The sequence below is a fragment of the Protopterus annectens genome, chromosome 6.part0, assembly GCF_019279795.1.
Source record: "Protopterus annectens isolate FY-2018-M chromosome 6.part0, PAN1.0, whole genome shotgun sequence".
Classification (NCBI taxonomy): Eukaryota; Metazoa; Chordata; order Ceratodontiformes; family Protopteridae; genus Protopterus; species Protopterus annectens.
In genome coordinates, this window is record NC_056737.1 from 178105903 (window position 1) to 178119773 (window position 13871).

At 39.8% G+C, this 13871-nt stretch overlaps 1 protein-coding gene across 1 annotated transcript in view; it reads left to right on the forward strand.

Moving 5' to 3' along the window:
* TMEM63C (transmembrane protein 63C) overlaps positions 1 to 13871 on the forward strand; it is a 2716247-nt gene that overhangs the window by 2170788 nt on the left and 531588 nt on the right. Inside the window, exon 20 of the mRNA XM_044073895.1 lies at positions 6670 to 6735. Within this exon, the coding sequence (XP_043929830.1) occupies positions 6670 to 6735 (66 nt within the window). The remainder of the gene's footprint in view (positions 1 to 6669; positions 6736 to 13871) is intronic.

Consider the following 13871-nt stretch of genomic DNA (forward strand, 5'->3'; position numbering starts at 1 on the left):
CATGTTTAGACTCCTAGCATATACATTTTGATAAAACGTTCATGCTGATAGTTTTGACCTCATGGCATTGCCTAAGAAAAGCAGTATTGGTGAGGCAAGAGCCTTTGCCAGGAGTCTAAAGCCCAAGGGAGACAGATGTAGGCCATCTCTTGGCAAAGCATCATGGTTTGTCAATCATGTCATGCCAGGCTGTCAGGTACTGGATCCCCTTGGAATGGCACAAGAAACTAAGCCAGTTGTTAAAGTCAGTCATTTTCTGTTTGTATTGAGGCCTCATTCTTGGTGATGGTAGGATGCTGCTTATGGCTAAAGCTCATTCATGTCTCTCTTCACATAGTCCAGAGAGGTACGTCTCAAGTCATTCACTCCAACATGGGCTATGATAGAGTCATAACACTACTTGTTGAGAGACTTGAGTGCATTGGTGATATGGTGGATTCTGGCACCCGACAAACAACTAACCATAACTTTCCCCTTATCCAGCCTGGTGAGGGGCACATCTGCGTGTCTTACAATGGAGTCTCCTATGACTAATATGTTGTGTTTATATTTAGACCTTAGTGGCTGTGAGACACTGGTGTGTGGACTATGTGTGGTGTGTGGTGTGTTGGGCCGTGGAGATCAAGTGCGTTTATGCCTCAGAGGTCTCCTTTGTTTGGATATGCTTTTGTTGAGGACTTCCCCATATGTGGAGGTGTGTTGTGTAGGTGTTGGTGATGTTTGAGGTGTGGTATTCATGTTGCCAACCATCTCAGTGCCAGATATACTGGTTTGCGGAGGAGAGAGCAATGACACTAGGTGCTTGATGTAATTGCATCTCTCACAAATTGTGTTCTTAGTAGTAGTAGAGGGTTGTCCGTGTACATAAGGCAGTTGCTACACTGTCTCAGGGTGCCCATATCAACTAAACTGGCAGGAGAAAATGTAGGAAATTGTCCATCCATATTAGTCAGAAACGTAAAGAACTAAGAGGGTAAAGGGAGGAAGGTCTAAGAGTAGTACTACTAGACAGCACAAGTGCTACTAAGGGAAAATTTGTAGCTGGAATACCTCAGAAAGGGTTAAAAACTGCACAGCTGAAGCTCTGGATGCAGCAGACCTGTATCTAGACTATGCGACTCAGTTTTAAGGTTAAGAACACAGTAAGAAAATGAACAGTGAAGCACAGATTAATCATTTATAGTCAAAAGAGCAGAACTCGCAGTATGGAAAAATACAGTTAAACAGCAATGAAATGCAGTAAGATGCAATCAAACAGTAACGAATTGTAGTAGATAGCAATGAAATATAGTTAATCAGTCAATTGCTTTAAAACAGTAGCTCACAATCACAACAGTAACAGACAGCACAAATACAGCAGCAATTTAGTAGAATACTATCATCAATTTAATGAGGCTACCAACAAGCAGTAATAAATTTGGCAAACTAAATACAGTTGAACTTCTAAGCACAAGCAGCAAAATGAAGTAGGATGAGGTACAGTGTTTTTTTTTTTTTTTTTTTTTTTTTTTAGTAGAAAGTGAGGAAATAGAAGATAATAAGATAATTCAAGGTTGAGAAGCTAAGGGGTGGCTCCTTTACAAAGTTCTCACTATAAACAATAGAATGAGCTGATGTAGTGTGACTGGGGGGAGTGTCCAGTATCAGCTTTATACTGCATACTACTCTTGCAGAGACCATGTCAGATGAGGACTTCAAGAAAGTGTCTCCCCTACTGGCTGCTGTTGCTTCCGTGACAAAGTCTTCCATGAGGTTCATCTCCCATTCATCAGAGGGCACCTCAAGGGCAGCTGGCTCATGCCTGGATGAGGCTTTGTGATTTTGTAGAACATTTCAAGGCATCCTTTGTCAATGCCCCTTTTGACAGCTCCTCATTGTTTGGACCATCCGTCAAAGAGACTCTTACCTGCAGTGAGCAGGAAGGAAAGACCCTGTCTGCTGCTGGAATCAAGTTTTCTACCCCTCAGTGCACCTTTTCCAGAAACCAGCAAAGTGGTAAGGAGACTTGGTTTCGAAGGTCTCAAGAGTCCTTTCATCATCAACATGGGGATTCTTCCTTTAGAGGCAGAGGAGGAAGTTTCAATGGTAGGTGCCACCTCAGAGACAGAGGGGGTCCGCAGAATCAGGGCATCAGAGAACCTTTCTCTGATAATCCCTATCAGTGCTCCTGAAGCGTTGCCCAACTGTCCGTCTCTGTTGGCAGTTTTAAGGTCATTGCTCCCTGCACCTAGACACCTAGACCAATCTAACAATAAATGTGCAGGTGCTAAACATAATACCCAAAGGTTATTACATTCCCTTTTCCCTTTCACTGCTAGTGGAACAAAAGAAACTCCGCAACATACCACCTAGTCAGTGGGAGCATGCAGTACTGGAAAATCAAAAATTGCTGCAATAAAGAGTCATCCAAGAGATCCCAATTGAACAAAGAGGATTCAGAACTTACTTCCACTTCTTTTTAGTGCCAGAGAAAATGGGGGACATAAGATCCATTCTAGATCTGAGAAATCTATATCAATATGTAGAAAAATCAAAGTTACGGATGGTTACAGTTCAGTCTAGTCTACCGCTGTTGTGCAAGGATGATTGGATGTGCTCGATAGACATTCAGAATGCATGCTATCACATGAAAACAGACAGATGCTCCAGAAGTTATTTGCACTTCAGACTTGGAGCTAGTCATTACCATTTCAGAGCTTTGATCTTTGGACTCACCGCAGTCCCCAGGGTGTTTACCAAATGCATGGCAATAGTGGCAGCTCACCTGAGACAGAAAGGATTCCACATGTTTCCATAGTTGGACAACTGGCTTTTAAATGCCCCAACCTGGCATCAACTACTTCATGCCAGAGACTATTTGTTCCAGATATTCAGCTCCCTGGGCATTACCATAAATCTTACCAAACCAAACCTGTCCCCCTTTCAGAGGTTGGAATTCTTCAGTGCCTTTCTGTATACAAAGCACCAGATAGCTTTTTTGTCTCCTCATCACACAACATCCTTGAGAAACCAAGTATGGGACATCATTTCTTTACAGTCTCCATCAGTGAGATTGTTACTTCAAGCCCTTAGCTCTACATCAGCTGCCACTGTTTTAGTGCCTTTAGCAATGTTTTTTATGAAAGTCCAATAGACCTTAGCTGTTCAGTGGTCTATTCTTTACCAGCAATTATCTGTTCCTATCAGGTTAACTCTGATTTTCAGACAACATCTTCAGTGGTGGATTCATTCAGATGACCTGTTCCTTGGCACGTTGTTCCTTCTTCCTTTGTGAATAGCCACAGTGACCACAGATGCTTCCCAACTAGGGTAGGGTGGGGCATTTCGATAGAAGTATGGTCCAAGGCATGTGGTCTTTCTCAGGGACCAGATTGCATATCAACATCCTTAACATGAGAGCAGTTCCTCTAATGTTGCAAGCCTTTCAGAACAGCCTCCTCTTTGGGACATTTGCAATACACACCGACAATATGTCAGTAGTCTGGTATATCAACAAACAAAGAGGAGCCCATTCTTACCCATTATGCAGAGAGGCCAGAAGGGTCTGGGAATGGGTGATATCTTCAGACTGTTTTCTGGTCACAACACAGTTCTAGCAGATAAACTCAGCATGTCCATTCTGACCCTTCACAAGTGGTCCCTCAGTCCATCTATGCTGAATCTGATTTTTGGCCATTGGGGGCCAACCTTGCTGTGACCTCTTTGCTTCTCCCCAAAACAACAAGTGCAGCAAGTACTTCACTGTAATCCCCAATCTGGGGGAGTCCCCGAGGGATGCTGTAGGTCATGACTGGCCCTCAGGTCTCCTTTATGCCTATCCCCCGATACTATTGATCCCAGAATTTCTGCAGAAAGCCAGAAGGCTGAAGAATTCAATAATCATCATTGCCCCCTACTGACCTCATCAGGTATGGTTCCCCTTTCTCTGGTCTCATTCAAAATATCCCCCATGGATTCTGGAGCCTAGACAGTACCTCCTGTCTCATCCTTCAGGGAATCAACATCCCAATTTACTCACCCTCAAACTGACCGCTTGGTATCTCCAATTCCAGTAATTCTACAATGGTCCAGGCTTGCTTCTCCTGTTTGAGACGTAGTTTTAGCTTCCCAAGAAGCTTCTAGTAAAAAGTGCACCAAAGCAAATGGAAAAGATTTGCCATTTGGTCTTCCAAAGAGAATATCAATCCCTTCTCAGCCCCAGTTTCAGCCATCCTTCTCTTTCTTAATTCTCCCTTCAAGGAAGGGGCTAGTTTTTCCACTGTAAAATGTCAGATGGCAGCCATTTCCGATTTTCATGCTGGAGATGTTTCTGGCTCCCTTGCTACGTCTGAGTTATGTAAGGCATTGATGAAAGGGATTTTTCTGCTCAGACTCTGATAATAGATCCTACTCCACCATGGGATCTAACTGTTATTCTTCAAAGACTAACTCAAAAACCATTTGAACCAGTGAATGATTGTAAAATGAAATTCCTTTCTTGGAAAACCATCTTTTTGGTGGCTGTCACATCAGCAAGAAGATTTTCCAAACTGCAGGCCTTATCATCGAAACTCCCTTACATCATCCATACCAGTCTATCTTTTATGCCTAAGGTAGCCACAGAAACTAATATTAACCAGTCTATACAGTTGCTAGTTTTCTTTCCAAAATTTTGTAACAATGGTGAATATATTGTGCATATGCTTGATGTTCATAGACAATTGTGGTTCTACGTTCATAGAACAAAACAGTGCAGAAAGTCTGACCAACTATTTGTTTCTTTCTCACCAAACTGTCTAGGTCAAGCAGTCTCTAAAGTTATGATGGCTAATTGGATTACTGACTGTATTTCATTAATTTATTCAAAAAATGGATTGAATTTGCCTCGCCCTCCTAAAGCCCTTTCTATTAGATCTATGGCTACATTATCTGTTTTTTTCTCCAGAGCATAGATTGATGATATTTGTACTGCAGCTTCTTGGTCAAAGACTCATACCTTTATGACACATTAGAAATTGGACATTGTCTCCAGAAGCAGATCTTCCTTTGGTTCGACAGTGCTCTGGCATATCCTTCTTTGAGGGCCTCCCTAGAGTTGTGTAACTGGGACTCTGACCCATCACTGAGGAAAAATGAAAAGGACAACATCAGATTTAGGAGTTATGTACTTACCATAACTTGGCATCTGTGTTGTCCATTTTCATTCTTCCTCACCTTCCCTCTCAGCCATCCCCCATCCTATTAGCTCCTAGAAGACCTATTGGATTTATAGGAACCTTTATGTTCCTGGTTTGAGCCTCTGATTTTTTTAGGTCTGGACTGTTTTCTTTATCTGTTAGGCAATAAGGCAGCAAACTTGATCTGAGGAAGCTACAGAGACTGTAGGGAATTATGGGTGGAGGGAAGAGCTCGAGACTAGGATCCAAGTCTGAAAAATGTGGCTGAGTCAGATCCGTAACCCAATAGTGAGGAAGAATGAAAGTGGACAACACAGTTGCCAAGTTATGGGAAGTACATAACTTCTAATTCCTGAAGGAAGTGGTGTCACTTTATCTAGTTTACATTTGGTGTTTCTTTGCTTGACTGTTGTGAGAGTGTATCTTCAAGAAGCCCTGGAGTTGTGCTTGTTTCCCTTAAACTAAATAGGCCAGAGCTTGGGGCCTGTCCTCCCCTCTGCCCTTCATTATGCTGTATCTCATCAAGGTCCTAAAACATATGTCACCAAACACACGGTGATGTCTCTGGTTTATCAGAACATCAGTGATGCTCATGTTTGCTGTTCCAGTTTTTATATTCCTGATAATTAAAGGGTAAACACAATGGTGCAGTAAGCAGCAATGTTACCTCACTGCAAAAGGTCTGGTGGGCTCATGTGCCTTCTTACAACAGTCTGCATGTCGTCAATATACATGTCTTTTCTCCAGCTTCTTTGATTTCCTTCCAGATTCTAAAGACATGCAATAGGTGAATTGGCGACTTTCAGATTGTGCTTGTATTGTGTGCATGCATGGTGCAGTTGCTAGTAAACACTATTGATGGCAACAGTTGGGTAACCCTTTGAAATGTTGAGACCTGCTAGAGCGAGTCCTGAAACACAGAGACAATGGCTGAAAAAACAAACTTACACATACTAAGTCTGAGGTGGCCATTTCATGGAATATCCCTTTTCTTCAAGGTATGGTGATGTTGTACTCGGTATGTATAAGTTCAGGGGGGTTGGGCATGCAGGGGTCCTTCCCCTCCAAAAAAGAAGTTTAAATTTGAAGAGCAATGTTGAAGATTCAGTCTTCTCCTGGTGTTTTGGTCTTTTTTTCTGCTTGTCAGCACTCAGTATTTTGAATGCTGCCATTTCAATACGGAGCCCTGCAATGTATGGAATCACTGTAAGAATCAACTGCAATTCATATAAGCATGAATGATTAAAGATGATAAGAAGTACAGCATAAAATATTGTTAGGTAAAGCATTTAAGCACCTTTAATATTTGTATCATTTGTGCATATTGTTTTGATCTGTGGATGTTAAGAACATTGCAGAGATGTTTAGCCTTATATAATGAGTGCTGTTTTACTTAATGTGCTACTTCATGTGTGCCATTGGATTTGCTGTACAACTTCACATGTTCCTCACTTGCATTGTTTTAAATGGTCATCGTTACATTCTGAACTGCTATGTTTTTTTTTTTTTTCAGTCTGGACTTATTTTTCCGCTGGCTGTTTGATATTCACTTTCTGGATGAAGCAGATATTAAATTTCAGTAAGTATTCAGTAATCATAATATATGCTTTATATGGTTTTATTGTGTGTTGGTTAATTAGTGATTTTATCTTAAAAATGCCTCCAATTATACTCCCTGCCCTACCTCAAATTCAGATCTTATAAGTTGCTTACCTGTTTTGAATTGAGCCTCATTTGTTTTAAGGCTATTATATCTGTTCCTACACAAAATTCAGGTTAGAAACAAGGCACTTATTGGAAGGTGTACATACATAATTCCAGTCTAGTCAGGGGACGGACAGTCTGGATTTAAATGTTGGCATTTTACATGAAGGCACTTGTAATTCAGGAAATTTGCAACTGCCTAGCCAATGTGAGCAGCACTACATGTTATTCTCTAGATTATAGTAATTTGTTTATAGTTTTTATTTAACTGGGTATTTTCACTGGATTGCTTTGCTTTCAAGATGCATATTGGCTGTGGCACTGAATTGCAGTACAAAAATACAAGCATTCATTCATTCAGTCATTCATTCAGTCATGCATTCACTCATTTTCCAACACCTTCTTTATCTTATTCAGAGTCATGGAGGATTTTAAACTTAATTTTAGCTGTCAAGGAGAGTAAGGCATAGAATTATTCCTAGACAAGACACTACTCCATCACAGACAAGTAGTGCAAAATCATTTACTTTGCTGCTTCTAATTTTATTGTGGTACTTACCTGTATTGTATGTAGAACTCCTGGTCTGTGCTGGACACGGGTCTAATATGACTGTGCATAAACTGTAGACATATGTGAATCCCCTTCATTATTCTGTACTGCTGGATGAGGGTGCAGTTTCTCACATGACTCTGGACATAAAAAACATTTTAATAATGTAATGTGCTAAAGAGTGTGAAAACTCTCACTGGCACAAGAAAGTATCATTAACGTTTAAGTTGCCTTCCTTGTAAAACGTCAAGGGAAGTTCAGTCTGGTTTATGCTCCTGATGAAATTTCCCCAACGCTGCTATTGTTTATATTTTCCCAAAGGTATTTTCTTAATGCTGTTGGTGACATGGTATAGCTGTGAATGCAGGACTCCTGTGTGCTGTTATGGGGATTTTTCTCCATTCCCCTAGTACTCTGTGGCTGCAGAGTTAGTAAATATATATATATATATATATATATATATATATATATATATATATATATATATATATATGTAAGGTTGTATTGTGATGAAGCTGTCCATGTGGGGTACAGAGGAGTTTGCCTCCTTTTCATAAAAATGCTATTTTGAATTACTGAAGGTGTACTTAGAGGCAGACACTTGTGTTTTCAGTTAACTTTGACTGACTGACTGATTAGTATATAATCTGAGTTGTGTCATTCTGTCGTGGTGGAGGCATTTTGGCTTACACTCTTTGTCAGGTTGTCCTGTGACATTATGATTGTTTCTGGATTCCTGTTTGATATGTAACAATCTTTAACCACCTTTTCCAAATCTGATGTCTTCGATAATGAAGCCATTTGGATCATAGGTGAATTTCCCGTTGTTTAGTCATTTAGTCAATTTCCACTCTTTGGGACCAAAAGGCTTTTAATACACTAGGCCTTCCTGTCTAAAATTGCTTCTTGCAAATTCTGATTCAGTAGTGGAACTACATGAGCGCAAATGTGAAATTATTTTCATGGTTGAATTGTACCATTTTGGAGTGCCTGGGTGGCAGTACAGACACTGTCAGCTCTCCAAAAATGTCAACCCAAGCAGCAGGCCAACAGAAAGTTGAAAGTTCGGTGATATCATCCTTACTTATTGCTCGGTATATCACCAGTTATTTACTGCACATTCATATGCTGTACTGTTTCCTGTTGTATTACTTTTGCTGTACATTGTTTATTGTGACTGTGTATTTCATAGAATGTAAAGACTCCTGCAGCTGTCTTTTGTACCTTGTGCCTTGCTGTACAGTCTGTGGCTTATACTGTTTCTTAAACTGTCCTTATCTAAATGCCTCAGCATAATTTGGTGTATTATCTCTTTAGCAGAACATATTGTCTTGAGTGGATATGCTTTGCTATGATATTTGTATATTAACTTGTTTGTTTCACATGATCATTATTTGAGTTATTTGTATCTTACTGTGCCCTAATTATGCTCAGTCTCATTTAGGAACCCCCTACTCACTTTAGTGAGTTTCCTTATTTTTAATTTTCTGTTTCCATATTCTGTATTTCTGATACTGCTGAGGATCTCATGAAACCAAGTTTCACTTTGACAAAGGCCTTCTAACTTTCTCTCGTCTGTATTTTAGGATCATTTGTGTTTTACCTTCTACTTTTTTATCTCCAAAATTACTGTGTCTGGCTAGATTGCTTGATCTTATTTTTTTAAATTTACAATCAAAGAAATGGATTACAAGGGAGTATCTCCTGCAAGACTTCTACTCTTGACCAGTATTATGGCTATTCTTCTTCTTCTTTCAGCTGCTCCCATTAGGGGTCGCCACAGCAGATCAACTGTTTCCATTTCTTCCTGTCCTCTGCATCTTGCTCTGTCACACCAACCGCCTGCATGTCCTCTCTCACCACATCCATAAACATTATCTTAGGCTTTCCTCTTTTCCTGTTACCTGGCAGCTTCATCCTTAGCATCTTTTTCCCAATATACTCTGCATCCCTCCTCAGCACGTCCAAACCAACATAATCTTGCCTCTCTGGCTTTGTCTCCAAACCTTCCATCCTGGGCTGACCCTGTAATATACTTATTCCTAATCTTGTCCATTCTCGTCACACCCGGTGCAAATCTTAACATCTTCAGCTCTGCCACGTCAAGCTCTGACTCCTGCCTTTTTGTCAATGCCGCTGTCTCCAACCCATATAACATAGCTGGTCTCACTACCCTCTTGTAGACCTTCCCTTTACTGTTACTGGTACTCGTCTGTCACAAATCACTCCTGACACTCTTCTCCACCCACTCCTTCCTGCCTGTGCTCTCTTCTTCACCCCTCTTTCACACTCACCGTTACTCTGAACTGTTTATCCCAAGTACTTAAACTCATCCACCTTCGCCACCTCTACTCCCTGCATCCTCACCATTCCTCTATCCTCCCTCTCAGTCACACACACATATATTCTGTCTTAGTCCTGCTGGCCTTCATTCTTCTTCTCTCTAGAGCATATCTCCACCTCTCCAGGGTCTCCTCCACCTGTTCCCTACTCTCACTACAGATCACAATGTCATCTGCAAATATCGTAGTCCATGGGGACTCCTGTCTGATCTCGTATGTCAACCTGTCCATCACCATTGCAAATAAGAAAGGGCTCAGAGCTGATCCTTGATGTAATCCCACCCCCACCTTAAATGCATCCGTCACTCCCACTGCAGACCTCACCGCTGTCACACTACCCTCGTACATATCCTGTACCACTCTTACATACTTCTCTGACACTCCCGACTTCCTCATACAATACCACAACTCCTCTCTAGGCACCCTGTCATGTGCTTTCTCTAAATCCACAAAGACACAATGCAACTCCTTCTGACCTCCTCAGTACTTCTCCATCAACACTCTCAGAGCAAACATTGCATCTGTAGTGCTCTTTCCTGGCATGAAACCATACTGCTGATCACTAATCATAACCTCCCTTCTTAACCTAGCTTCCACTACTCTTTCCCATAACTTCATGCTGTGACTGATCAGTTTAATCCCTCTGTAGTTACGACAGCTCTACACATCACCCTTATTCTATTCTATTAGTCCAAAGTCTTTAATTTTTTATATTTTGCCATTCCTCTCAACCTCTAAATGCAATAAATCTGGGCAAAATCAAAAAGAATGCGGGGAAGGGCAAAGCCCCAGAATCATGGACAGATTTTAAATATTGTTGTATAAACTTAGCTGTTAGAATGTCAGATTGTTACAGCATTAGCATGCATTTTCTGAAGGATATGAAGTCTGAAACTCAAATGTATGCCATGAATTAACGACATCAAGTCCTCAGTGATTTGCCAGAGAACCACAGATTTTATGAGAAACAGACCAAAATATGGAGGTAAAAATCTGGACATTCTGGAAAATCTGGACATTTGAGAGTTATGAATGGTATGAAATTAGTTCAGCAGTGGTTTTGCAGATAACCACACATTTTAAGAGGAGCACACCAAAAATATTGAGGTTAAAATCTGGACATTATGGAAAATCTGGACAGTTGAGAGATGTGATTGATATGACATTAGTTCAGTAGTATTCCAGTACGGAACATGTGCATTTCTTAAGTCACAGTATGACGACATCAACAGGTGCAGAAAATTAACTTTTCTGAGACTTCAATTGTGTGGGGAAGCACAGGGAAATTTCCTTGAGCAGAAAGAGAAAGGTGGATATATTTTAGTTAAGTCTGCAGTCTCTGGGAAATAGATTATTTCATAGTGAAAATTAGACAATTTATCTGTTTTTATGTTAGGTTATTTGGCCTGTTAGTAAATAAAGTTTGTATGGTTAGGTTATGGGTCATTGATCACACCAGAGAAACTGAGTTAATCATTGGCTTTAGAGAGAATTGTCAGGAGTTGCTAAGTCTGATGACACATCTAAGTTTTCAGAAGTTTTTCTCTAAAGTATAGGGGGTTAAAATTTTAATATATTTGTATGTGTTTTGTGGCAGTTTCTGTAGAAAGGATGTGGGAGTAATGCAGCTAATGCCATCTGTGGCATTCCAGTGTTAAGCCATGTTTACCTTCAGTATGAAAGAGACATAAGGATTTGACATCACAAGCTAACTTGGTAATTATGCATTATTAACCTCCTGGGTCATAGTGTACATAATTTCTCCCAATTTCATTACAGAGGAGGTATAATGTAATGTTTACCTGCTCTTGTAAATACTCCTACTCAGAACCTACATCTGCTTCTATTGTATTCATTTATTTTTTTTTAATTTTTTAGATATTGTTTATCTCATTTTATTTAATGTCTCTTGTCATTATTACTAATGTAATTCAAGTCCCATGTAAATTTGAAATTTCCAACTTTGTATTAGTTACTGCTTTTTTCTCTTTTTGGATTGTCTTGTATATGTAACTGGAGCTTTTCTCCTCGGGTCTCCACTGAAAATGGGCCTTTGGCTCAGTTGGGCCAACTCAGTTAACAGATGACAATAAATAAATAAATCTGCAATTTGATTTTGAAAGCAAACTATGTACAATATAATGGGCTGCATTCGTTAAGCAAATTCCTTTAAACAATAGACCCAGGGAGAACAACAAATATCCGTGCAGAAGGTACCCAATAAAACATTTTGTTGATCTAAAAATGTTGAAGTTTTTAATGATTGTTTTAATATTAATGTAGTTGTTTGTTTTATTTACTGCTACTCTTTCAGTACTTAATTTATTTTATTTAACTTAGTATACATTTTTGTTTAATCTGAATTTAACATTTATTTTAAAGTATATCGTAACTGTTTTTCCTACTTTTTGTTTAGTATTTGCTTGTTTGAATTTCATTTGTTTTTATTAAATGCTTTGTGATGCACTATTTATTTGTAGTGTATGCTTATTCTCAAAAAATGGCTAATTTACATTCTGATTCTGGGCTGCTGTAGTGCGAGAACCAACCTTCCTTAACAGTAAGAGTGGTGCTTGACAATTAAGTACCCTCTGGGAATTAAGATTCGGTCTGCACTGAAAGCAGACAGTGCTGACCAGTAAATAGCAGCAGCAGGGCATGAAATGTCTTTGTTTAAACTCCAAACTCCGATTTCTGCCTGTTGTCTGCTAAAGTACGCATAGTACTTCTGTTACAATTAGACAGAGAATATGTAAGGACGTCAGCTACTCCCCACTGCTTTAGCAGCTTTCAAAATGAACACAAACCATCACGTTTTTCCTTTATCTTACTTTTCATTAATTAGTAATACATGGAACAGCTAAATCTACATGCACTACAAAGAATTATTATTGGACCTCCAATTGTAACTACGTATTATGTGATCTCGATGTAGTTGCCACATTTCATCTCTCAAGGTGAATTTCTTGGCATCCATGTCTTGAACACATGATAAGTAAGTTACGATTGGTGACCCAATCATTATCTTCTATATTCGTATTTGTTGGCCAGAGTAGTGGTCTGATCGGAATGGACAATTTCAGCCACAGCCTTGGAATAATTGCTGAGTACAGAGTATGTGAAGGCATATGTGCATTATTGCACAGAGTTTCAGACACCAGCACTTAGGCCACTGCTTTCAAAGAAACCAGTATAGTTACAGATACAGTCAGGGCTCCTTTTTGCTGTTCAGTAAAAATAAGCTGTTAAATCTCTATAATTTTTATAACACTGTACTGTACAAATAAATGTTGTTGTCTTTTGGCTTTTCCCAGTTAGGGGTCGCCACAGCGGAACTCCGATCCACTAATGATTGGCAGTAGATTTTGACGAATGCCAAGGTGCCAGCTCGATGTTCAACCTTCAACGAAGGCACGCCCATTTACTCATGACTTTCGAATGCCCACTCAACCGCAGGGAGGACATGCAGACTCCACACAGAAGGCACTCCAGCCGAGAATTGAACGGGAGAACCTCTTGCTGTGAGGCAACAATGCTACCACTGCACCACTGCGGCAATCGCTGCACCACCACGGTACTGTACAAATAAATAAAAAGTGTAATTATTTTTTGCATATCTTGCTAGTTTATTGGCTTTTGGATAGACTAAAAAATATCTGGGCAACAGGGTGTGCCAAACACAAACAATAGCAAAAAACTAAGGAACCTATAAAAGATTGCAAAAGGAAAGACATTTCCTTTTGCAATTTTTACATCAAAAACTCTCCATAACACTAGCCCCAATTTGTCTAAGTTGTGATAGTGTCATGGAATGTTTTTTAAGGTGAGGTGTAGGGTTAGGATTAGTACATACTTCTAAGGTGAGCAGAGGTTGTAATTATTCCCATAACAGCTTATCCTTCATGGTATCTCCTCAATAACCAAAGAAGTTATAGTCCTACTTTAGTCATCATTATTTAGGCCAATCATTGACTATAATACACCCCTCAGCATGAAAGATCTCTGTATTTCCGCATCAAAAAATCTCAGGCCTCAGTAAGGGGCGATCTCTGTTTAGCTTTCTGTGCTATAAATGACCCAACACTCTTTGAACTCCTTCACCTAAATAGAACAAGTGGT